Here is a 27889-nt window from a genome sequence, read left to right on the forward strand (position 1 = left end):
TGACATTAGATGGGTTGTCTTCTTAAACAAGATCCAAAAAACATAAACCATAAAGAAAAAAATTATTTAATACATTAAAATTAAGAAATTTTAATAATTTCTAAAAAGGATACCGTGGACTGACCAAATAACAGTTAATAGGCTGAGTTAAAGAACACTGTGGGGGATGTGGGCTCAGTTGCTCAGTCATGTCTGACTCTTTGCAATACTATGGACTATAGCCCTCCAGGCTCCTTTTTTCATGGGATTCTCCAGGCAAGAATACTGAAGTGGGTTGCCATTTCCTCCTTCAGGGGCTCTTCCCAACCCAGGGGTCAAACCCACGTCTCCTACGTCTTCTGTACTGCAGGTGGATTCTTTACTGCTTGAGCCACTGGGGACACTAACAGTAGGAATTTATATGTGGAATATGCAAGTCAATAAGATAATGGGGAATTTAATAGTTAAATGAGCCCAGGACACTAAAGGTGATTCACAAAATCACCCAAATAACTAATGTGTAAATAAGAGGTACTTCTGGGCATTTATCCCCAAATGTTCATACTTCTCTCCACCAGGGGACAGGGGACAACTCTGTCTGTTGTAGTACTGTCTGTGGTAGGAGGAAGTTGGAGTTAACCTAGATGTGGAGAATGGATGTAACGCCAGGCAGCAGCTACAAGCGCTTACCTGTTGTACATACAGCTACCACGGAAATGTCCTAAAATCTTAGTGTACTGTGAAAATTGTTTGAAATTGAACAAGATCTACAACAAGTATCATTTGGATAATTAAAAATGGGTATCCAAATAAAATCAAATTTTTTTCAAGAATAAATATCCAAGTCATATACCAAGTTAAATATATGCCCATTATTTGTGTGGGTACCTATGGGTGGGTGACTGGGATTTTGGAGAATTATAGTGGAGATGAAAGATTAAGAACAGAAAAATAGGAAATTTAGTGATCACTGCTTAACATTCTTGACTTTAATGTGAACTTCTAGAGTTTTCTGATTTACTCTTCTTGCTCTAGACTTTCCACCTATAGAAAAGCCTACTCCTTTAAGTAAACAATTGAAAGATTTTTTTGCATTTAAGCTGCAAGTAAAATTTCATGGTTGAAAACAATCAGAAATGACAGGAAAGAAGAAATCAAATTTCACCCAATTCCTCCAAGCCACCACCAGCAATCTTCATAGAGTGGGGGTGTGATAAGATGAAAGATGCCTGTGTCAGATCCCTGGAACCTGTGAATATTGTCTTATTTGGAAAAAGGGTCTCTGCAGATATGATTAACTTAAGTATCTTCATATGAAGAGGTTATTTTAAATTATCTGGATGGGCCCTAAATCCAATGACAGGTGTCCTTATAGGAGGCAGTAGAAAAGACACAGACACACACACAGTAAAGAAGGTGATGTGAAGACCTTCACCCCAAGAGATCAGGGTGATGTGGCCACAGGCCGGCAATGCCAAGGGGTGCCTTAGCATGGGTTCTGCCCCAGAGTCTCTGCAGGGCATGTGACTTTACTGATACCTTGATTTTAGACTTATGGGGTCCAGAACTGTAAGAGTAAATGTCTATTGTTTTAATCCACTGACTTTATGGTTATTTGTTACAGTAGCCAACAGGAAACTCATATAGAGGGATATGAAGTTGCTTTCTTGTGGCTTCAGGGCTTCTCACACAAGATAAGTTAACACCCCTTTGTACAGAATAGCTTTTCACAGCATAGTGGCCCTCCTGATTCCCCTCTTGGAAGATGAAGGCCTGTAGCAGCCTATTGGTCCATTAATTGTTAAGTGGTCTTTCTTCTCCCCATAGATTTCAGAAATCTGCCCCAGCTTATCAAACAGAAATACTTGATGAAGTAAAATTTGGCTTCAGGCTATTTCTTAGCAGAGAAATAAACATAATTTTAGGTTGCATACTTTGTTGTCAGTGAACAAATGGCCGTACATCTTCTATACCAAGAATCTGGAGACTTGGTAGTTCTAAGATTTGTTAATTTAGAACTTAAAGACCCAAATACTTTATTCCCTCCTTTCCTTCCTTCTCTCCCTCCTTTCTTCCCATCTTCCTTCCTTCCCTTTGCTATCTTCAGTTCCATTGCTTAGGATCACTTCTTGTATCATTACTTTCACAGGTGGAAAACACCCTTTTCTTCTCACACACACCTTCTTAAAAGCAGATAAATCTCCCGTGGAACTTGTCTCATAGATTATCAACTCATTGGTGATTGATTACATGCCCAGGCTGGATCAAATCTGAGGAAAGAGGATCTCCCACAATAGAACCAGTTGTTGAGGAGCCAGAATTACATACTTTGAAGGGAAAGAAATGCTATAGTAAGATTGCTAAATTATATACAAATTTGGACCATGTATTACCAGGTAATAAAACTGTAATCTTTAGGGCTAACTTATCTACAGGACAGGGGGAACAGAAGACCAAAACAATATCATATCATTCTTCTATGTGTTAACTGCTAACTTGCCAAGACTATAAAACATCTGGGCCCTAATCAATTTTTAGTTAAATAGTTGTATTTCCCGAGAAAGTCAAGTGAGCTGTGGGTGGGCTTATTAGAAATGCATGATAGTAAAAGGCCATCCAACCATCTTTTTTTCCTTATTTTCAACTTTTGAAATCTTTTTTTTTTTTTTTTTTTTTTTGACAGGAGTAAGTGAGAGTGTCAGAGGAGATGGCATAGGAAGAAAAAGATAATAGGGCAAAGGCCTTGTTCCAATCTACGCACATATTCCAGGTTAGGCCAGTTTTTAACCACATGATTTAACCTATTTCCACTTGCGAGGCTTTCCTTTTTCTTTGTTTCTTTTGTAGAGTCTCAAACCATGTTGTAAATTCTAGTCACCCATTCTTTTCTTTCTTTGCTTAATACACATACTAGTTTCCTCTGTGACTTTGCTATTGAAAATGTTTTAATTTTTATTTAAATTCATTCATCACATTCATAAATGTCAAGACAAAGCAATTTGATCTTTGGAGGAAGTTCAAGTACATGACAGCACCTAGCAAGGTATCTAGTATTATTTGAATATTAACATTTATAGTTCACTGGAATAAACCCTCTATTGGCAGATTGTCTTATTCACTGTTCTGTGTATAATGTCTAGCATGGTGCCTAGACTGTAGGAATTAAGTATTTGTTGAATAGCCTTTAAAACCAAATTTATCTTTAAAATGATGAATATTCTATAGTAGTGTTCTTCAAACTCTGGTTGCATAACCCCTAAAAGAATTTTTTTCTTAAGAAAACCCCTATCCTCACATGTTTTAAGTTGACATTTCAGTTTTCCATCCCAAGCTTAAAAAGTTGCAAAGGATATCATTTCTAGTTTGCAAATATTGACCTATTTAAATAAAACTGTTACATCAATTTTAAAATGTATCTACAGAATACAAATAGCATAGAATTTAAAATATCCACTTTAATTATTGATATACAGTTTGATCAAAATAGCATAAACCTGTTACAGATATTAGCAAATCATTTATAGGCTAAAAAAAAAAGTCAAATTTTACTAGGAATGCATCTTTTAAACAAGTGACAGAGAGTATTTTTGGACTCTTGATTAAAAGAGACATCCCTGACTCCAATATTTTGAATTATCCCCTTCTTTGACACATAAGAGATTTTTATACCTCAAGGCAATATGCCATTATGAGACTCAAGTGTATTTTGATGGGGGAGGTATGCTTTACTGTTGTCAAGTTGGAGAAAGGACCACAGGGAAAGGGAAGTGGGTTTGGGACCTAGCATGATGCTTTTATTCTACTGTTAATATCAGGTGGATCATTTTCACAAAGAGTATTTATGTGAATTAAGGATCTCAAAATGGATTCCTTGCAGCTTTCTGGGCCTGCATATACCTTTGTAAATCCTATGTACCCCTAAGGCTTCAGTTTGAAGATTATTATCTTACAGGATAAGTTGTAGAGATCATGTTACGTAGATTGTCACAAATGTGATTAAATGGACAAGACTCTTATGAGTGTGTGTATGTGTGTGTGTGTTTATTTCTTCCTTTTCCATTCCATGTGGTTCTGGTAGGACTGTCAGTCATATTACATCATCTCCCAGAGGGAGCCTGGCTTGGCCAATATTAATCCTATTCCCTTGGATACAGTAATTTGTTCAGCAACAGGCATAAAAACCAGGCACATCTGTCAAAGTTCTTCCCTGAAATTGATGTATATACACTGAGGAAGAAAATTTTACATTCTATTGGAAACTGTCAAGATATGTATCTAGAAGTTGGCAACCAATTGGGAGCACGTGTCTGTGGAATAAAGGCAGGGAGGCCAAACCAAGAGCCTCCTGTGGTGTGGCATTTCAGTTCTTGAGGCCTTAGTTCCCCCAGCTCTCTTAATCCTGTGAGCTTCCCCAGTGCCCTTTTCAGCTGCATGAGCTACTAAATTACTTTTTTTGCTTGAGTTGGTTTAAGTTGTATTTCTGGTGCTATGAAGTAATTTTATTAACACCTGAGAGAAGTAAACTCAAAATATTTTTTAAGTATCTTCTGTAAAATGGGTAATTTGCAAACTTTTCTCTTCTAGATTGTTGGACCTTCAGATGGAAGTAGTTACATTATAGATTACTATGGAACCAGACTTACAAGACTGAGTATTACCAATGAGACATTTAGGAAAACACAGTTATATCCATGAATACTGTTTAAAAGAAACAGTAAGTGATACGTGTATGTAATCTTACGTTTCTGTATAAAATTATGAGAATTTGAGAACCTGGGGAGATTTAAGAGATTATCTAGTGTTGTAAACCTGTATTTTTGCTTATCAGGACATGCAGGTTTAACTTTTTATAAAGCATTTTTGTATATGCACATAGCTCTTGCAGTTCACAATTCATGTTGCTTCTTTGTAGTGAATATAGTTAAAGGACAAAGTTCACAAGAAAAAAATAACATCAAAGCAAAAAGAACCCAAAGGTTTATACAATGGTTATGATGAAAGTATGTGTTATAGATAATAAAGCATATTTTTTCTACTGTCCATCCTTCTTAGGATCAGCATGATCTTTAAACTTCATTCCATTCTTCTCCTTTCCTAAACCTGAAAGTTAATGGAGTTTCAACCCTGAAACTACTACAAGTACTTATTTTATCCTGAAGTTTGGTCCTGCCCACGAAAACTATTCGACCCTAGAACTGTCTAGCAGCTTTCAGTAAGGCAGAAACACAGGCTGGATGTTTTGGCACAGTCATAATCCTAGGATTTTCAGTTGACTCTGTTTCAGAGAGAGCTTCTAGAGGCCTGGAAGAGACTAACCATTCACTTTCTGTGTTTCGTGTATAAATAGGATATGAAGTATAATTTTGCCCTTAAGGTAGATTTTTTTCTTTTCTCCCAATAAAATTATGGGATATGTTTTCTAGTTACTGTCCTGAAGATTGAACAGTGACAGACCCTTCCTGTCAAGATCTGAGGAGCTTATTCAACTCATTGTCCAAAAATTTTTCAGACCTTTCCTTATAAAGTATAAGAGCCTTTGGGTTTTAAAATTGAAACAGAGCATAGAGAGCCATCTGCCTCTCCTTACCAGGGAAGAAATTGAGATCTAAGGAAGCTGAGACTAAGATACACAGCTAATCAGTACAAAACTGAATCTAGAACCTAGGCCTTCTGTGCCTTCCACTGGTTGTTCTCCACTTCCCACCCCAGCCCCCGCTAACTACTTCATTTTGTATTAAGTATTTTCATTTTGGAAATTGTTACTCCTACTTTATGAGAAGGATTGTGTCATTTCACATAACTTTATTTTCACATGTAAGTTGGTGTTTCTCTTTTTAAAGTATATAGACCGTTTTAAAGTTATAATGTGTAAAAAGTAAGCAAATATAATTTAAAAAAACAATACCATTTTCTGCAGCCTGTTATAAAAACATTTAATTGAGATTCCAGACCCAAATTTAAAACTTGAAGGGCCCGTTGAGAAGGCATATCTCTGCATTGTCATTTACATAATCTCCAGCAGTACTTACAGAAGTGCTCCCAGTGTAAGAAAAAATGTCTTGAACAACTGAGGCATTACAATGTGCATCTATAAAAACCTCATTGGATTTTTTTAAAAGATTGTGCTTTAACATGTGTTTTTTTTTCTTTTCTTTTCTGTTTTAGGACTTGGGCCTCCTTGATTTTAATAGAGAACTCTCAAATTAAGACTTCCAGATTTTCCTTTTTCTTTCTTCAAATACCACTTCATGGATTCTTTTTAATTTTTTGTTGTTGTCGATGTTTTTGTTTTGTTGGTTTTTGTTAAAACATATTGTTCTGAGATTTATTTAATAGAACTTCCTTTGAGAGCTGTATGATAACAGAGTCTTTCTTAGGCTGCTGTCTCTATGAGATAGATAGTTGATTACCCTGATATTAGTGTCTTTTCCAAAGGCAAGTCACCACTTGTCCTTTTTGCTTCTGAAAAATAAAAGTTTGACTTATTCACATTTTTTAGTGCATTTTTTTAATTAAGAAAACCATCTTAAATGTTGAATGTTGCTGTCTTCTGTATTTTGATCCTTCAAAGCAGTGAATCCACGGTGGGACAGATACCATTTATATTGCTTGGGGGTACAGTCCTGTATATGACCACCCACCTGTGTTTTTTTTTTTTTTTTTTTTTGTAGCTTTCAGATCTGTCTTTACTTTGGTATCCAGGGAGCTAAAGATCTTCAGGGAGTCTCCAGGGAGCTAAAGACCTTGGGGCGCCACGGATACTTCTGGCAATGATTCAGGGCTCAGAAGTGTGAACTTTTTCCTTTTTGCTTTAGAAGTGATGCACTAACTTTTGGAGGGACCAGATGCTGACTCATGTAGCTCAGTGCGGTTATATTTGAAGCTGGATGGACAAGGTGGGAACACCAAGCAGATGATTAATGTCTTCCATCTGTTAGCAGTGCCCAGCAGATGCCGGCCCAAGTGTCTTAGGTGATGCACCAGTGTCTAGGGGAAGCAGCACTTGTACTTCAGCACTGGTTTTCCTTACTGTGTTCAGAGGGTTTTAAGAAGATGGAAATACATGAAATGTTATGTCTCCATAATACTGTCATATCATACTTTAGTAACAGGCATACCAATTTCAAAATTACTGGGATCTGGGCTTCTCAAAAGTAAAAACCATAATTTTTCATCACTCATCTCACTCAAAAATATACAATATAGTACAGGTAGTTCTAATATGTTAGTCATACAGTAACAGCTTCTCCAATCAGTGGCAGATTATTAAGTTTTGATATAAGAAGTGCATTTGGATTGATTTCTCACATATGTCAGGAGGGGTCTCTCTGGCTTTTCATTAATGAAAATACTGAGTGTCTGTCATGGGGGAGGAACTGTTCTAGATTCTAGAATGCAGCAGGGAACAAAACACAAACATCTCTGCTGTTAGGAGTTTGTATTTCCTGGGGCTCCACTTTTTCACAGTGATATGTTTGGCCTCGGTTAAGCTAGATGCCACAAGGCTCAGGGACTGAAAAGCAGGGTAAGCGGCCGCAACCATGATGGATCAACCCGAGTCGTCAACGAATACTATAGCTGTTAATAGCCGAGAGGAGCAACCCCACGTCCAAGGAGCGGTGGCTGCGCGGGCTCAGGAGGGCCAAGAGGAGCTACTCCACGTTCAAGGTCAGGAGTGGCGGCCGTGAGGAGATACACCTCGTCCTAGGTAAGAGAAACCTAAGTAAGATGATAGGTGTTTTGAGAGGGCATCAGAGGGCAGACACACTGAAACCATAATCACAGAAAATGAGCCAGTCTGATCACAGGACCACAGTCTTGTCTGACTCAGTGAAACTAAGCCATGCCATGTGGGGCCACCCAAGACGGCTGGGTCATGGTGGAGAGGTCTGAAAAATGTGGTCCACTGGAGAAGGGAATGGCAAACCACTTCAGTATTCTTGCTGGAGAACCCCATGAACAGTATGAAAAGGCAAAATGATAGGACACTGAAAGAGGAACTCCCCAGGTCGGTAGGTGCCCAATATGCTACTGGAGATCAGTGGAGAAATAACTCCAGAAAGAATGAAGGGATGGAACCAAAGCAAAAGCAATACCCAGTTGTGAATGTGACTGGTGATAGAAGCAAGGTCTGATGCTGTAAAGAGCAATATTGCATAGGAACCTGGAATGTTAGGTCCATGAATCAAGGCAAATTAGAAGTGGTCAAACAGGAGATGGCAAGAGTGAACATCGACATTCTAGGAATCAGCGAACTAAAATGGACTGGAATGGATGAATTTAACTCAGATGACCATTATATCTACTACTGTGGGCAGGAATCCCTTAGAAGAAATGGAGTAGCCATCATGGTCAACAAAAGAGTCTGAAATGCAGTACTTGGATGCAATCTCAAAAACAACAGAATGATCTCTGTTCATTTCCAAGGCAAACCATTCAGTATCATGGTAATCGAAGCCTATGCCCCAACCAGTAACACTGAAGAAACTGCAGTTGAACGGTTTTATGAAGACCTACAAGACCTTTTAGAACTCAACACCCAAAAAATATGTCCTTTTCATTATAGGGGACTGGAATGCAAAAGTAGGGAGTCAAGAAACACCTGGAGTAACAGGCAAATTTGGCCTTGGAGTACGGAATGAAGCAGGGCAGAGGCTAATAGAGTTTTGCCAAGACAACGCACCTGTCACAGCAAATACCGTCTTCCAACAACACAAGAGAAGACTCTACACATGGACATCACCAGATGGTCAACATCGAAATCAGATTGATTATATTCTTTGCAGCCAAAGATGGAGAAGCTCTATACAGTCAGCAAAAACAAGACTGGGAGCTGACTGTGGCTCAGATCATGAACTCCTTATTTCCAAATTCAGACTTAAATTGAAGAAAGTAGGGAAAACCACTAGACCATTCAGGTATGACCTAAATCAAATCCCTTATGATTATACAGTGGAAGTGAGAAATAGATTGAAGGGACTAGATCTGATAGACAGAGTGCCTGATGAACTATAGACGGAGATTCGTGACATTGTACAGGAGACAGAGATCAACACCATCCCCATGGAAAAGAAATGCAAAAAAGCAAAATGGCTGTCTGAGGAGGCCTTGCAAATAGCTGTGAAAAGAAGTGAAGTGAAAAGCAAAGGAGAAAAGGAAAGATATTCCCATTTGAATGCAGAGTTCCAAAGAATAGCCAGGAGAGATAAGAAAGCCTTCCTCAGCAATCAGTGCAAAGAAATAGAGAAAAACAAAAGAATGGGAAAGACTAGAGATCTCTACAGGAAAATTAGAGATACCAAGGGAACATTTCATGCAAAGATGTGCTTGATAAAGGACAGAAGTGGTATGGACCTAACAGAAGCAGAAGATATTAAGAAGAGGTGGCAAGAATACACATGTACAAAAAAGATCTTCATGACCCAGATAATCCCGATGATGTGATCACTCACCTAAAGCCAGACATCCTGGAATGTGAAGTCAGGTAGGCCTTAGAAAGCATCACTACAAACAAAGCTAGTAGAGGTGATAGAATTCCAGTTGAGCTATTTCAAATCCTGAAAGATGATGCTGTGAAAGTGCTGCACTCAATATGCCAGCAAATTTGGAAAACTCAGCAGTGGCCACAGGACTGGAACAGGTCAGTTTTCACTCCAATCCCAAAGAAAGACAATGCCAAAGAATGCTCAAACTACCACACAATTGCACTCATCTCACACGCTAGTAAAGTAATGCTCAAAATTCTCCAAGCCAGGCTTCAGCAATACGTGAACCGTGAACTTCCAGATGTTCAAGCTGGTTTTAGAAAAGGCAGAGGAACCAGAGATCAAATTGCCAACATTCGTTGGATCATCGAAAAAGCAAGAGAGTTCCAGAAAAACATTCTATTTCTGCTTTATTGACTATGCCAAAGCCTTTGACTGTGTGGATCACAATAAACTGTGGAAAATTCTGAAAGAGATGGGAATACCAGACCACCTGACCCGCCTCTTGAGAAACCTGTATGCAGGTCAGGAAGCAACAGTTAGAACTGGACATGGAACAACAGACTGGTTCCAAATAGGAAAAGGAGTACATCAAGGCTGTATATTGTCACCCTGCTTACTTAACTTATATGCAGAGTATATCATGAGAAACGCTGGGCTGGAGGAAGCACAAGCTGGAATCAATATAGCTGGGAGAAATATCAACAACCTCAGATATGCAGATGACACCACAGTTATGGCAGAGTAAGGAGGAACTAAAAAGCCTCTTGATGAAAGTGAAAGAGAAGAGTGAAAAAGTTGGCTTAAAGCTCAACATTCAGAAAACTATGATCATGGCATCTGGTCCCATCACTTCATGGGAAATAGATGGGGAGACAGTGGAAACAGTGTCAGACTTTATTTTTTGGGGCTCCAAAATCACTGCAGATGGTGATTGCAGCCATGAAATTAAAAGATCCTTACTCCTTGGAAGGAAAGTTATGACCAACCTAGACAGCATATTAAAAAGTAGAGACAAACACATTTAAATCCATGGCTGATTCATGTCAATGTATGGCAAAAAACACTACAATATTGTAAAGTAATTAGCCTCCAGCTAATAAAAATAAATGGGAAAAAAATAAATTAAAAAAGTAATTTTAAAAAATAAAAAGCAGAGACATTACTTTGCCAACATGGGTTTGCCTAGTCAAGGCTATGGTTTTTCCAGTGGTCATGTGTGGATGTGAGAGTTGGACTGTGAAGAAAGCTGAGCACCAAAGAATTGATGCTTTTGAACTGTGGTGTTGGAGAAGACTCTTGAGAGTCCCTTGGACTGCAAGGAGATCCAACCAGTCCATCCTAAAGGAGATCAGTCCTGGGTGTTCATTGGAAAGACTGATTTTGAAGCTGAAACTCCAGTACTTTGGCCACCTCATGCAAAGAGTTGACTCATTGGAAAAGACCCTGATGCTGGGAGGGATTGGGGGCAGGAGGAGAAGAGGACGACAGAGGATGAGATGGCTGGATGGCATCACTGACTCGATGGGCATGAGTTTGAATAAACTCTGGGAGTTGGTGATGGACAGGGAGGCCTGGCATGCTGTGATCCATGGGGTTGCCTAGTCCAACACGATTGAGTGACTGAACTGAACTAAACTGACTAAAGCTAGATGCCCATTTTTTAGTATTCCCTCATTACTTTGGTTGCAGACAGTGCTTTGAAGTTTACTTCAGGATCACTTAATCTCAGATTTTAAAGTCTGTAGGGTTTCCACAGCTCTATCAGTTCAATTATATGAGAAATACCTGCAGTCAGATCTTCAAACTAATCTTGCTTCCTAAGTAATTTGTTATAGTTACCTTGACCAGGTGGGACGCCTCTTTCAAAGCAGGTGCTTCTCAAAAGTATATTCAAATAAGCTGCTCTGAGGACAGTGGCCAAAATTATGAGGTGGATTAACTCAGTCATTCCTGGGATTACTCCTAAACCCTTTAGAGTAAAATGGGAAGGATTCTTTCAATTCTATAGAAACGGTGTTCTACAAACGCATTTACAAATTGTACTGTCAAAGTCCTCAGTCATGTTCCACTCTTTGTGACCCCATGGACTGTAGCCCCCGAGGCTACGTCCATGGGAATTCTCCAGACAAGAATATGAAGTGGGTTGCCATGTCCTCCTGCAGGGGATTTTCCGAACCCAGGGATCGAGCCCAGGTCTCCCGCATTGAGGACTGATTCTTTACCAGCTGAGCCACCAGGGAAGCCCAAGAATACTGGAGTGGATCGCCTGTCCCTTCTCCAGGGGATCTTCCCGACCCAGGAATCAAACCAGGGTCTCCTGCATTGCAGGTGGATTCTTTACCAACTGAGCTACTGGAGACGTCCTACAAATGGTACTACTTTAGCCTGAAAAGATGAATACGATTTCCAGAAGTACCTCTTTACCCAGGAAGATTTCTCACCTCCACTGTATTAAACTAAAAGACCGCTGAGATTTCAAAGATTCTGTTATGTCTACACCCTCTATTTTTTTCATGAGACCACTAGGACTATAAGAAATATTAGTTTGACAGTTTGTTTTATAAAAAGTTTTTGTGTCTTTTTCTTTCATTTTAACCTAGATACTTAAAGCTGAGTTAGGTTATTATTATACTGATAGGCAGCTAGAAAGCTAAAATAGATAGAAACTAGCAAAAAAGAAACAGAAAAATCAGTTCCTAAAAAGTGTGAGTCTACGATGTTAGTTCCTCTTTCTCATTCAAATACCTTAAATGTAGATATTCCCCAGAGTGCTGGCACCTTCCTTGTCTCGTTAAATCAGAATCCATTTTGCTCTTTTCTATTTACAAAATTAATACAACCTTAATATAGAAATTTTAGGGAAAGACCAATAAGTACAAAGAAAAAACAATTTATTCCACAGCTCAAAATTAACAATGATAATATTTTTATGTATGTCCTAGTAGTTTTTCCATACATGTATTTTCATTTTTCTTCACAAAAATGAAATATTACCCATACTGTTTTGCAGCTCACGTCTTTGTATTATAAATATTTTCTATTTCAATAAATAATCTTTTACAAAGTTATTTATAACGGCTGCTGAGTATTCCATGTCTGTATCATTATTGATGTAATTCCATATTTTGTATTTAACTTATTTTAATAAATGAACAATGTACATTTCCAGTTTTTTCCTCTAGAATTGTTATTCTTAGTTTAAAAGTAATCATATATTAAAGTTTTGGTACATACATCTAGTCTTAGTTAACCAGGGAAATAGAGAAAGAATGAAGTAAAATAGCCCAAACCAAAACAACACCAAAGTCAACTCTTAATTATTCTTGTGCGGACTAACTGCAGACAAAATGCTGCAGAGACCTGCAGCCACCCCCTTGCTCCACAGTTAGACCACTGCTTACCAGTGCTGATTGCCCTTCACATCCCATGGGCTGGAGAAGAAAAGCCAAACTTTGAGAGCAGGATTGCTGCTAGAGAAAGGAAGCTGGGTGTGGGTATTGGGGAATGGTAGCGTATCTGTCGTTAATATTTTGCATAGGATGTCATATAGTCGACTGAATTATCTAATTGTCCTCTTCATGATGAGAGGCGGAGATTTTAAGGAGCATTTAGGAAGCTCATTCATAATGGTCTTTATTCTGCGCTGCTGAGAGGGGAGAGGGGGGGAGGTAAATTTGGTGAATGAGAAAAGTTACTGATTAGGAATGAATAAAAATTCTGTACAGCTCCAACTACCCAACAGAGTCCTGGAATAGTGTTTTTGTAGTTGAGTTAATCATCATGGTACTTATTCCTATATCTTTTAAAACAGAGCAGTAAAGGTAGCAATGATCTTAAAGCTAGTCTTTGATGAAGAAACAATGTTATTTACTATCTTAGAAAATATATTTTTAAAGAAAAATATTTATTGCAACATTAAGGCTTAAAATCAAATTTTCAAGAAGATTTTGTTAAAAGTTCCTTTTACAAGGACTTTATACAAGATATGCTAAGTAAGCTCTGTTTTGTTTAGCTACTAAGTCATGTCAGACTCTTTGCAACCCTATAGACTGTAACTCACCAGTTTCTTCTGTTCATGAGATTTCCCAGAAAAGAATACTGGAGCGAATTGCCAGGTCCTTCTCCAGGGGATCTCCCCAACCCAGGTATCAAACCTGAGTCTCCTGCATCTCCTGCATTGGCAGGGAGATTCTTTACCACTGAGCCATCAAATTGAGTCCCACAAAGACTGAATCTCTTGACCAAGGTCATGAAATAAGTAGTACAACCAAGATTTAAATCCAGGTCTATTAATTGCTATACTCCTACAATGGGATAATTACAGTCATCTCATTCTTTGAAATACACTGCTGATGACTGGGTACTGCAGATTTTTTTAGTATGTTGTTTAATGTTTTCAGTGAAGATGGGATTATCTTCCTATACTGAGTCTTTTAAAAAGAAAAAAAGAACTTACTCAAATTTCTCAACTTTACATCATGCAAATGCAAAAGTGTTTTATGAATATTAAAATAAGACTGTGATACAGCAGTGATTATTGTCAAAGACCTAAAGATGCTGTTGTGCTGTGCTGTGCTTAATAGCTTAGTCGTGTCTGACTCTTTGTGACCCCATCGACTGTAACCCGCCAGGCTCCTCTGTCTGTGGGGATTCTCCAGGCAAGAATACTGGAGTGGGTTGCCATGCCCTCCTCCAGGGGATCTTCCCAACCCAGGGATCGAACCCAGGTCTCCCACATTGCAGACAGATTCTTTACCAGCTGAGCTACCAGGGAAGTCCAAAGATGCTGTTAACCTCATCTAGTGTTTGCAGCAGTTTCTAGACCAAAATTTTCATTATGTGTGTGTGACAGCAGGAAAGATGTTAGATAGAACCATACTGTCACGTTCTGCTTGGTGTTGCTGAGGTCAAATGAAACTAGAGGCATGTGGGTGGTTGGATTGCAGCTGAATTTTATTTATTTAGTCTTTTTTTTTTCCAGCTTATCTGAACTTCTAAAACTTCTACAGTAAACATGCATTATTTGCATGGATGTATTTGACACCATAAATAATAGTATGAGTTGTTATTATTCTTTTAGTCACTAAGCCGTATCCACCTCTTTTGGGACCCAATGGACTATATAGCCCACCAGACTCCTCTGTCCATGGGATTTCCCAGGCAAGAATACTGGAGTGGGTTGCCATTTCCTTCTCCAGGGGATCTTCCCGACTCAGCATTTGAACTTGCAGCTCCTGCTTTGCAGGCAGATTCTTCACCACTGAGCCAGCAGGAAGTCCCTAATAGTATGGGTAAATTAGAACAAAGAGCTCAAGAAAATTTTGCTCTCTTCTTCTCCTTCTTCCTCTTCAAGATACACTTACCCTGATTTCTAATGTGATTCTGACTTTAAAGAATAGGGGGGTTCAGGATGGGGAACAGATGTACACCCATGGCTGATTCATGTCAATGTATGGCAAAAACCACTACAATATTGTAAAGTAATTAACCTCCAATTAAATAAATTTAAAAATAAAAATAAAAAAATAAAGAATAGGTACATTAAAAAGAAAAAGGCAGACCTAACACATGATATCAAAGGACTGTCACCCCAGTAGCACAGTTCATTGAGAAAAGCACAGAATTTGGAATTAGGCCTGAGTGTCTCCTGTCTTTACAACTGGTGTTGTTACTGTAACAGTTCTGAGGCAGTCTGTCTTCATATAAATAGGGATAATAATACCAGTTAATGTTGAGAGGTTAAGATGACATAGATAATAGTCACTATTTATTAAATATATTTTAAAGGAATGGAATGATGGCATTAAGCTTTGAGGAATTCCATCTGAAATTTGCAAAGGTTCCTTACACTGGGGCTCTAGTGTGGTTATACCCTCAGTAAATTATCAGTGGACTTGAAAATTCCTTTTACAGAAGAAACGTGGGATGTGTTCCTTAAACATTGTTTACCTACATTTTTCTTATCTTCAGTTACCGTTATCTGTAGCTACTCTGTGTAATAAGGGCCCCAAATGTCTCTTTTCTCAGGAAAGTAGCCTTACTAGCATGTGCACTTGTTTCAAGACTCTCCTTACTAAGAGAAGGCTGCAATATTGCAGATTGTGTTTTTGTTGCTTTTTAATCTGAAGTTCTCTGGAGATATTTATCTAATAAATTTAGAAATGTTGCTATGAAGCAGCTGTTCAGTCTACTTTCAGCCTAAATTAAGGTTAATTGCAAGCAATCGCTGTGCATACAACAGAATGTTGCTTTTAACCTGTCAATGTTATCAGAATATGCCAAGCATGTGGAGATTAAGACTTGAAAAATGATTAAGGTTAGAGCTATTTGGACTGCATATGCCAAAGAAAAACGTCGTTTTACCAGAACACTTTTAGAAAGTGTGTAGTGTTTGAACTTTAATCATGTGAGCTAATTTTATATTTAAGAGGGTATGATTATGGAGGCTCATGGTCCCATCTTTGATTTTCAGACATACCTCAAAATTTAAAGACTTATTGGAATTGTGAAATTCATGTACTATTGTAGCACAAGAAACATTAGGAAGATTGGCATGTCTTCTTTATATGATTATGATTGAGTGGTCTGAGACATCATATAAATTACTTTAAGTGCAGCAAGTCTTTAAAAAAGGTGTACAAAAAATGAATTCATTGTTTATTAATTCTCAACTATTTATTGACCTACTGTGTGTCCGTTCTGCTTATGCCTTCCTACTATATATTCTTCACACAACAGCCAAATGATAAAAATAAATCCAGAAGGTGTTGCTTTTCTCCCAAATCTCCAATCCTGCTTCAGTTCTCCTGTCCTTCAAATGTGCCAAACAGGTTCCCACCTCAAAATTTTCATCCTGACTCTTTCCTTTGCCTGGGGTGCTCTTTTTCAGGTTTTTGCCTGACTTGGTTCCTCATTCGTTCAGGTGTCTGCTCAAGTATTGTCCCTGACCATCCTTTCTAAAATACTGCCCCAGCCTTTCACTGGTCACTCTCTGAATCCTGTTTCTGCTTCATTCTCTTCACAGCATTTATTGCTACTGGAAATTAGATATGTTGATGTATTCTCTTTCTCTCTCCTACTTGAATGTAAGCTTGGTGAGGACAGGGACTTTGTTTCATATAGTACTGTGTTCTTAGTGCTTAGAACAGTTCCTAGAATATAACAGGTGCTCAAAAAATGCTTTGTTTAATATTTATTTGTTTCCTCATTTATTTGGCTGTGCTGAGTCTTAGTTGATGCACACAGGATGTTTCAGCTGTGGCGTGTGAACTCTTAGTTGCAGCATGTGGGATCTAGTTCCATGACCAGGGATCAAACCCAGCCCCGCCTGCATTGGGAGTGTGGAGTCTTAGCCACTGGACCACTCGGGAAGTTTCCCAAAATGTTTTTTGAGTGAATGGGAACTCTAGAATGGGTTAAATGGATATATAACCTTCTACTTCAGAGTATTTTGTTTTGTTAATAATTTATTTTTTAATTGAAGGATAGTTGCTTTACAGAGTTTTGTTGTTTTCTGTCAAACATTAGGAGTTGTCATCCAAACACAGTTCCAACCCTAACTCTTGTCTCAGGAGCAGGGATGAAGAAATGAGCCTATGCTGACTTATTGAAATCCTTGATGATCCCAGGGCTTAGAACAATGCCTGACACAGTGTAAGCATTTTATAAACATTAAATTCTTACCTAGGAATGGGTGATTACTGGAAGGAGTTCTCAGACCAATCAGTAGATTATTAGAAAGAATAGGAAGGAGGGGTTGGGAATGGTCTACTAAATCAGCTAATATGTGTCATATTATGATGTGTCATTATGTACCTTCCCGACCTGATTACCCCAATCCTCATGGTCACCTTGTAAGGCAGGCCAGTTAGCTTCCTGTCCAGTGATAAAGGTCTTTTATGTATAGATATAGATTACTTGGGCTTCCTTGGGGCTCAGTGGTAAAGAATCCACCTGCCAATGCAGGAGATGCAGGTTCAATCCCTGTGTCAGGTAGATCCCCTGAAGAAGGAAATGGCAACCCATGCCAGTATTCTTGCCTGGGGAATCTCATGGACAGAGGAACCTGGTGGGCTACAGTCCATGGGATTGCAAAAGAGACAGACACAACTTGACAACTAAACAACAGTGGTATCCTGTTTGCCTCTAAGATGTTAACAGGAAGTTTTAGCTAAATGTTGTGCTTCTCTGCACAGCTCAGGCTAGTTCCTGATTCAACCTTTTCACTACCTACCCATCATCCAACTGTATCAGTGGCTATGTAGGGTAATACTTTAAGCTCATAGTCTTTAGGATCAAATAAATCTGCCACATATTATGGGTAAACTTAGAATCTTAGTGTTATTATTCTTAAAATGGAGAAACTATCTTCCTTATATGATTGTTATATGGTTAAATAAAATAGTGTATTTCACAGTGTGTAGTGCATGTATATATTTAATAAATGATTCCAGGGATCAAACCCTGGTCTCCTGCATTACAGGCAGATTCTTTACCATCTGAGCCAACAGGGAAAGCTTTCCCTTAGAAAATGATAGATTGTTTTTAAGATTTTGTATTTCTTATCTCATATAGTACTGTAACACTTTTGCAAGGTCAGTAAGTATCATTTAGCCTTATTTTATGCATAATGAGACTAAGGGTTAGAGAGATTAAATGACCATCCTTACACTGTTAGCAGACTTGAAACCAAGTCTGACTCCTAAGCCCATTGCCTGCTCTAATCACTTCAGTTCAGTTCAGTTCAGTCCCTCAGTCATGTCTGACTCTTTGTGACCCCATGAATCACAGCACGCCAGGCCTCCCTGTCTAATCACTACACTATTCTAAATCCTTATTAATCCTGTGTGAGTAGATAGTTGGGCATAGATCTCTTATAACTGCCCCATTGGAGGTTTTTATTTGGTTGGTTTTGGCCACGCTGCTTGTGGCATCTTAGTCCTCCAATCAGAGATTGAACCCAAACTTTTGGCAATGAAAGTGCAGAGAGCTAACTTCTGGACCACCGGGAATTCCTAGGTTCTTTTTTTTTTTTTTTTTTTTATCAAAAAAGAAGAAACAAAGTTACAAGAGTCTAATGATTTTTTATTGATGTCTAGCCTTGAACTTCCACAATACTCTTCACTGACTATGAAAAGTATTCATTTTCCTTAAAACAGAGTTCAACTATAGTTCACTCTGAGAGGTCAAAATGACCTGCTTTGCCTAGCTGACTCCCATATTCACCTCCTGTGGAAAGAATAGTTTGTGGTTTCCTAAAGTGAGTTATTTCATGTTCTCAGCATGGTTATACTTGACTTGTTTGTTTATTGTTTTGCTGTTGCTCAATATAAATTCTTATGGACTTTTTCCCACACTGGAATTTTCCATAGAGTCTTTAGGAATAGCTGACAATCATCTTCTTCAGATTTTCCCCATCTCTATCCATTCACTTTAACTTTAGGTGTATTAGCCTCTGCTTGCTTCTGTTGCCTGTAATAAAACCTGCCATTTGCAGGTCCAATCCCACCCAAACCCCAGATCAATAAAAACCAGAGCTGGAAGGCATAGTAGCCTTTCCCTAAGAAACAGTGGAATCTGGAATTGTCCACTATTTATGTGCCCAGGGAACACTGGTCCTTAGGAAGGATTTAGCCATAGGAGTGTCTAATGACACAGCAGGCTATGGCTTTCTTATGTGAGCCTATATTTGTGAAAGGATCATTTGTCTGCCTATATTTTGCCTAAAGACTTGTGAGAAACAGAATCAGTCAGTTCAGTTCAGTCGCTCAGTGGTGTCCGACTCTTTGCGACCCCATGAATCACAGCACGCTAGACCTCCCTGTCCATCACCAACTCCCAGAGTTTACTCAAACTTAAGTCCATCGAGTCGGTGGTGCCATCCAGCCATCTATCCTCTATCATCCCCTTCTCCTTCTGCCCCCAATCCCTCCCAGCATCAGGGTCTTTTCTAGTGAGCCAACTCTTCGCATGAGGTGGCCAAAGTATTGGAGTTTCAGCTTCAGCATCAGTCCTTCCAATGAACACCCAGGACTGGTCTCCTTTAGGAGGGACTGGTTGGATCTCCTTGCAGTCCAAGGGACTCTCAAGAGTCTTCTCCAACACCACAGTTCAAAAGCATCAATTTTTCAGCATTCAGCTTTCTTCACAGTCCAACTCTCACATCCATACATGACCACTGGAAAAACCATAGCCTTGACTAGACAGACATTTGTTGGCAAAGTAATGTCTCTGCTTTTTAGTATGCTATCTAGGTTGGTCATAACTTTCCTTCCAAGGAGTAAGTGTCTTTTAATTTCATGGCTGCAATCATCATCTGCAGAATAATAGTCCCCAAAAGATGTTCATGTCGTGATCCCCAGAAACTTACATGGAAATAAAGACTGCCTATGTGATTAAAGTAAGGATCTTAAAATAGGAAGATTATCTTGGATTATCTGGGTGGGCTTAAAACAATGATAAAAGTACTTATAAGGGAAATAGAGAGGCGGGAGAGCCAAAGAGGAGATGACTGAAGCAGAGGTCAGAGAGAAGAGATAATTGAAGGTTCTATACCACTGGTTTTGAAGATGGTAGAAGGGGCCTTGAGCCAAGGAATGTAGATGGACCCTAGAAGCTGGAAAAAGAAGGAAAGGGATTCTTCCCTAGAGCCTCCAGAGTAATGTGATTCTGCTGATACCTTGAGTTTAGTCCAGAAAAACCCACTGTAGACTAATAACCTCCAGAACTGTGAGATTATAAATGTGGGTTGTTCTAAGCTACTAAGCAATAATAGGAAACTAGTCAGTTATTATGTTCAAAGTGTTATTAATAGCCTGCATATTGTTGGATCATACTTTTCTTCCATTTTGCTAATCTTCGTCTTTTAATTAAAATACCTAGACCATTTGCATTTCACTTAATTATTCATATGTTAAGGCTTATGTCTGCCATTTTAATTACTTGTTTTCTCCCTTCATTTCTCATTTTATCTTTTTTGCCTCCTGAGTACTAGTGAAATTTTTAAAACATCCATTTTCCTTTATTTTCAGTGCTTTTGAATACATCGCTTTGCGTGATTTTCTTCAGTCATTGCTCTTGATATATAAGACATATACCTAACTTATCATGATCTATCGGTATCAATATTTTACCCCTTGAGGTAAAGTACGAAAAGCTTACTTCTATTTAGGCCCCTTTATCTTTCCTGCTTTTAAAATGGTACAGCAACAATAGGAAACTAAGATGGGCTCAAACTTCACTCACACATGGCTACTCAGATGGGCTTGGGAATGAAAGTTTATAGGTTCAAATTCTACCCTCCGCACTTAATGTGCTGCTTGAACTTGAGCAAGATCCTTTATCCCTCAAGCCTCAGTTTTCTCATCTATAAATTGGGAATGAACTAATAAACTACCCATTAAAACATTGCTGCTTATATTTTCTCCAGACCTATTTACATTTTTGAAATTGTTCTCATTTTCATTTTTTTCATATAATAAGCTTTATTTTTTAGAACAGGTTCACAGCAAAATTGAGCAGAAGCTTCAATTCTCATATACTCTTTGCCCCCAAACACATAAGAAAGAAAAGTGAAAGTGCAGTCGCTCAGTTGTGTCTGACTCTTTTCCACCCCATGGACTGTAGCCTACCAGGTTCCTCTGTCCATGGGATTTTCCAGGCAAGAGTACTGGAGTGGGTTTCCATAGACTCCCCCATTATCAACATTCACCACCACAGTGGTACGTTTATTACAGGTGATGAACACTGACACATCATATTCACCCAGAGTCCAGAGTTTACACTAGGCTTCATTCTTGATGTTGTACATTCTGGGTTTAAACAAATATGTAATGACAAATCAGGCCTCCCTAGTAGCTCAGCTGGTAATGAATCCACCTGCAGTGCAGGAGAACCCAGTTCCTGGGTTGCAAACATGCCCTGGAGAAGGGACAGGCTGCCCACTCCAGTATTCTTGGGCTTCCCTGGTGGCTCAGCTGGTAAAGAATCCGCCTGCAATGTGGGAGACCTGGGTTCAATCCCTGGGTTGGTAAGGTCCCTTGGAGAAGGGCATGGCAACCCACTCCAGTATTCTTGCTCGGAGAATCCCCATGAACAGAGGAGCATGGCTAGCTACAGTCCACAGGGTCACAAAGAGTCAGACACGACTGAGCAGCTAAGCACAGCACAGCACATTTATCCTTTCACCTACTGAAGGGTATCATGATTGTTTCTAAGTTTTGGCAATTATGAATAAAGGTGCTACAAACATATGTCCCTTGGACTGCAAGGAGATCCAACCAGTCAATCCTAAAGGAAATCATTCCTGAATATTCACTGGAAGGACTGATCCTGAAGCTGAAGCTCCAATACTTTGGCCACCTGATGCAAAGAACTGACTCATTGGAAAAATCCCTGATGCTGGGAAAGATTAAAGGCTGGAGGAGAAGAGGACAACAGAGGATAAGATGGTTGGATGGCATCACCGACTCGATGGACATGAATTTGAGCAAGATCTGGGAGTTGGTGATGGACAGGGAAGCCTTGTGTGCTGCAATCCATGGGGTCACAAAAAGTCAGATACAACTGAGTGACTGAACTGAACTGAAACATATGTGTGAAGGTTTTTGTGTGGACAAATATTTTCAAAACCTTTAGGTAATTACCAAGGAGCATGATTGCTGAACTGTGTGGAAGAATAGGTTTAGTTTTGTAAGAAATTGTTCAACTGTCTTCCAGGGTGGCTGTACCATTTTACATATCACTAGTATTGAATGAGAGTTCTATTGCTCCACATCCTCACCAGCATTTGGTGTTAGGGTTTTGGATTACAGCCATTCTAATAGATTTGTAGTTGTATCTTATTGTTTTAATTTGCATTCATAAGATATGGTGTGGAGCACCTTTTAGTATGATTATTTGCCATCTCTATAACTTTTTCTCCCCTTAACCTCATTTTCTTATTTTTTAAAATTAATTAATTAATTTTATTTGGAGGCTAATTATTTTACAATATTGTGGTGGTTTTTGCCATACATAGACATGAATCAGCCATGGATTTACATGTGTCCCTCCATCCTGAACCCCTCTCCCACCTCCCTCCCCACCCCATCACTCTGGGATGTCCCAGAGCACCGGCTTCGAGTGCCCTGCTTCATGCATCAAGCTTGCACTGGCCATCTTTTAACATACAGTAATATATATGTTTCAATGCTATTCTCTCAAATCATCCCACCCTCGCCTTCTCCCACATAGTCCAAAAGTCTGTTCTTTACATCCATGTCTCTTCTGCTGTCTTGCAAATAAGGTCATCGTTACTGTCTTTCTAATTTCCATATCTATGCATTAATATACTGTATTGGTGTTTCTCTTTCTGACTTACTTCACTTTGTATAATAGGCTCCAGTTTCATCCACCTCATTAGAACTGACTCAAATGTGTTCTTTTTTATAGCTGAATAATCTTCCATTGTGTATATGTACCACAACTTCCTTATCCATTCATCTGCCAATGGGTATCTAGGTTGCTTCCATGTCCTAGCTATTGTAAACAGTGCTGCAATGAACATTGGGGTACATACATGTGTCTCTCTGTATTATCTTTTAGGAATTTTATTTTGTATTTTACATTCAGCTCTGTGATCTATTTTAAGTTAATTTTTGTGAAAAGTGTAAGGTCTTTGTGAAGTTTTTTTTTTTTTTTTTTTTGCATATGGATGTCTGGTTTATCCAGCACCATTTATAGAAAATTCAGCTTCATTAAAAAAAAATATTTCTCCTGTGTTTCTTATGACAGAAAATAGCAGTGCATCCTGGAAATACCAAGGAAGAAACCTGGGTTATCTTTGATGCTATCTCCTTCCTATATCTGATGGATCACCAAGTTTTTAAATTACACCTCATCAGTGCTCTGTAAACATTACTTCATCCTCACTGCAACTTTGTTCTTTCAGAGCCCCGGATATCTCTCATCTAGGATCTTGTGATAGACTACTGCCCAGTCTACCTGGCTGAGTCCCACCTTCCTCTCAGTTTACCTTCTTATTCCCATCAGAAGAATCTTTTTGAAAAGCAAACCTGATCATCTCTATCTGGCTTAAATCTCCCCAGAAGCTCCTATTTCATGATAAAATCCAAATTCCTTTTCCTGACTGAGTCTCACCCACCATCATCCCCTCCCCTCTCCTGGCACAGTCAGGACTTGTGAGCTGACGCCTGGAGATCACAGGAATGGGCTCTGCTTTCCCTGACTCTGAGACATCTGCTTTCTGCTGCTCCTTGTTTTGAAACACTCTGATCATCCACTTCCAAGTGTCTCTTACAGGGTCTTGCAGGCATGGCTGAGGACAGAAGTTCCATCAGGTCTCATGAGGCTAAAATGAAATTATCCACAGAGATATGTCCTGGAAACTCGAAGGGAGAACCCATTTCCTTGCCTTTTCCAGCTTCTTTTTTTAAATTTTCAATTTTAGTTTTTATTTTTTGGCAGTCTACACAGCATGTGGGATCTTAATTCCCCAACAGGAGATCAAACACACACCCCCTGCATCTGAAGCATGGAGTCTTAACCACTGGATTGCAAGGGAAGTCCCTCCGCCTTCTTTTTAAGTTGAGGAAGATCCCCTGGAGGAGGAAATGGCAACCCACTCCAGTATTCTTTCCTGGAGAATCCCATGGACAGAGGAGACTGCCAGGCTACAGTCTATGGAGTCACAGGAGTCGGACACAATGGAGCGACTGAGCACACACACACAGATGCCCCTCGGCTGTCCTTCTGTGCTAATCTGTGCTTCCCACTAGTATGGCACTGATGGTTTACAATTGTGGTTATCTCTTTTAAAAGCAATATTTCTTATGTTCATTGACTTGAACCTTACTGTGACATATTACAAACTAAGGAAGAAAAGTAATGAAACAGATACCTACCTGTGTGTTAAGCACCGAGATTAATTTTGTAGTTTAGCTGCAAAGTCGTGTCTGACTCTTGCAACGCCATAGACTGTAGCCTGCCAGACTCCTCTGTCCATTGGGTTTCCCAGGTAAGAATGCTGGAGTGGGTTGCCATTTCCTTCTCTATGAGATTAAATATATGTTAGTGATTTGCTGAACTTGTCTCAGATTTCTCTTTTTTCTCTTATGAAATAAAAGATTATGACATAAGTAAAATTCTACCTCTCCCAAATCTTTCCCCACTTTCCCTCCCTACGAATAAACACTAACCTGAAGTTGGTGTGGAAAAGTCTTTTTACCCCTCTGTTCCCTCACTAAATATAAGGCAGAGAAGATGTGTGTCACTTTGCTGTGATGTGTCTATTGCCCTTGTTTAGCCAAGGGCTTGTCAGTAATGCTGGTTCAACGGCTGCCTGGATAAAAACTAGCCTCAGCTTGATTGTCCTTAACTTGCCAACCTCCAAATCAACTCTTTCCAATTTTCAAGGCAGCTCTGCCTATCATTCTTATTTCAATGGAAATTTGCTCCTTCTTGGAAAAGTGCTGAGATTATTATGGGGGCAGAAAGAAACAAAGTACAAAGCATGAATTTTGGAATCAAGCTTCCTGGATACATGCCTGTCAGCAATTACTTAACCTCTCTGGATATTTAATTTCCTCCCTAGTAAAAATGAGGTTAATAATACTCATTTAGCATAGGTTTTGTGAGGATTAAATAAAATAACAAATGTAAATGTTCCCTTTAGGGTGGAATAGGTGCTCAACAGATGGTACCATTCCCATAAAAATAATTAAGTATTTTATCTTGTTTTTCTTTCTCAGACTTTTCCCCTCATAGGCTTTCCATTTTCTTTCTCCATTTCCAGGCCCACATTCATCACAGTTCCCTTCTTTCATTCCATTTCCCTGGACTGGAAGGCCACTCCACTGTGTACTGACCGACATGGTCCAAGTACACTTCAAGATCCAGTGGTACCGAATCCTGAATAATCCAGCTTTCTTGTCCTTTTTACATCCTTCAGTGCGGGTCATAGATCCTTCAGCATCTGTGATATTCTCTCTACCATGGCATCTGAGTTGGGATGGTCCTTCTCATTCTATCTGTAAGTTACTGGTCTCTGTTATTTTCCACACTTCTCAGCACCAGCATGGGAGATGGTGTGACATGGACTCAGACTGCTTGAATTCAACTCCTTGTTCTGCCATTTGCTAAATATGTGATCTTGATGAAGTAGCTTCACTTTTTTAGACTTCTGTTTCCTCAGTTGTAATTTGAAGGAAAGAATATCTACCTTATATATTGATATAGTTCTGAGAATTAATAAACTTTGTCTACAAAGGATCTCGTACTGTGGTTCTCCCTAAGTGCTCAATAAATGACAGCCATCATTTTGATTATTATCCATAAAATAATACAATGCTATATGTCAATTATATATCAATTTTAAAACAACTTCTGTGTTTTATTAATGTTAATGCTACTGCATTAGTTTCCTATTGCCACTGTTAACAAAGCACTGTAAACTTTGGGCTTAAAGCACATTTATTACAGTTCTAGAGGTCAGAAGTTCAAATTGGGTCTCACTGTGCTAAAAAGAAAGCATCTGCAAGACTGTGTCCTTCTGGAGGATCTGGGGAGAATCTGTCTCCTTGCCTCTTCTAGTGTCTAGAGTTTGTTCACATTCCTTGGCTCATGGCTCTCCAACACTCTGATCTCTGCTTTGGTCATCCCATCACCTTCTCAGATCTCTCTCCTCCCTCTTTCACTAATAAGGACCTTTGTGAGTACTTTGGGCCCCACCCAGATCATCCAAGATAATCTCCCCTTCTCTAGACTCTTCATCACATCTGCAAAGTCCTTTTGCAGTATGGCTGAGATGGTAAAGAATCTGCCTGCAGTGCAGGAAACCCAGATTCGATCCCTGGGTAGGGGAGATGCCTTGGAGAAGTGAATGGTGACCCATTCCAGTATTCTTACCTGGAGAACCCATGGACATCGGAGCCCGGCAGGCTACAGTCCAGGGGTAACAAAAGAGTCAGACGTGACTAAGCAACTAACACTTGTTTTCCATACGTTCAAAAGTTCTGGGAATTAGAACAAAGGCATCTTTGGGGGGCATTTCCATACCAATATGGTAAAACTCGCTCATTATTCAGCACATATGTACTCATCACGTTCTCTATGCCAGGCCTTGTTTCAGACCCTGGGATTGCAAACATATAAAAGCAGTACCTACTATTCACATGACTTTAAGCCTAGAGAAGACTAGAAGGCAGCAGATCTATCCTATAATGTATGTTTGCGTGTGTGTTAAGTCACTTCAGTTGTGTCAGACTTTGTGTGAACCTGTGGATTGCAGCTTGCCAGGCTCCCCTGTCCATGAGATTTTCCAGGCAACAAAACTGGAGTGGATTTCCATGCCCTCCTCCAGCAGGCCTTCCTAACCCAGGGATTGAACCCAAGTTTCTATGTCTCCTGCATTGGCAAACGGATTCTTTACTACTAGTGCTACCTGAGAAGACCCAGCTTATTATAGTATGTCCCAAAATGTGGAGGCGAAATGAGAATGTCTCACATTTATTAGTTACCTCAAGCTTAGTGCTCTTTTGATCGATGTAGGAAACAGATGTAGTATATTACTTGTTAGGTTATGCATACACTAGGCTTGAGTGTGTGAATATATGTCAATTAAGTTGAGATAGTCTTGGATAAAGAAGATATATGGTACATATGTACAATAGAATATTACTCAGCCATAAAAAGGAATACATTTGAGTCAGATCTAGTGAGGCAAATGAACCTAGAACCTGTTATACAGAATGAAGTAAGCCAGAGAAAGAGAAAATGTTCATATATTAATACATATGTTAGAAATCTAGAAAAATGGTACTGATGAACCTATTCGCAGTGCAGGAATAGAGATGCAGACATATAGAAAAGACTTCGGACGCAGTGAGGGGAAGAAAAGGATGGAAAATATTGCAGGGGCAGCATTGACGTATATACACTACCGTGTGTAAAAGAGCCAGTGGGAAGCTGCTGTATGGACACAGGGAGCTCAGGCTCGTGCTCTGTGGCAACCTAGAGGGGTGGGATGGGCTGGGGGGTGGGGGGAGGCTCAGGAGGGAAGGGGCACATGTGTAACTTGTGGCTGATTCATGTTGTGTGGCAGAAGCCAACACAATATTGAAAAGCGATATCCTCCAACTAAAAAATTTTTTTAAATGGAAATAATCTTCAAATAGTTCTTCTAATGAGAAGCCAATGGAAGACAGATACCCAGTTTTCAAGTGAGAAAGGACAATATTGCACTTCGTTTTCTGCTTAGCACCAGGGTTTTATGTGTACATCGCAAGGATTTGGGACAGTGGTTTACTTTGGACATTGTCTATCCTGTAGAGTAAGCTTATTTCATTTACCTTGTCACCCATTGGAATAAGCACACTGCTTCTTTTGTTTTTGTTTTTTCACATCTATGCTTTCAATTACTGATT

At 39.3% G+C, this 27889-nt stretch overlaps 1 protein-coding gene across 4 annotated transcripts in view; it reads left to right on the forward strand.

Annotated features, from left to right (window-relative positions):
- Positions 1 to 25847, forward strand: part of TM2D1 (TM2 domain containing 1) — a 65705-nt gene extending 39858 nt beyond the window's left edge. The window contains exons 6-7 of one of the 4 annotated variants that reach the window (XR_002313520.2): positions 2663 to 2749; positions 4564 to 4657. Coding sequence is in view for 3 of the 4 variants with exons in the window: in XM_020891552.2 (XP_020747211.1) it covers positions 4564 to 4674 (111 nt within the window). In the remaining variant the exon portion in view is untranslated. Of the gene's footprint in view, positions 1 to 2662; positions 2750 to 4563; positions 4707 to 6144; positions 6471 to 25260 lie in introns of those variants that run through there. The other 3 variants (XM_020891552.2, XM_020891551.2, XM_070468071.1) reach the window with 3 other exon arrangements.
- Positions 25848 to 27889: the final 2042 nt, after the last annotated feature.

This window comes from Odocoileus virginianus, chromosome 5 (assembly GCF_023699985.2).
Source record: "Odocoileus virginianus isolate 20LAN1187 ecotype Illinois chromosome 5, Ovbor_1.2, whole genome shotgun sequence".
In the NCBI taxonomy this organism is placed as follows: Eukaryota; Metazoa; Chordata; class Mammalia; order Artiodactyla; family Cervidae; genus Odocoileus; species Odocoileus virginianus.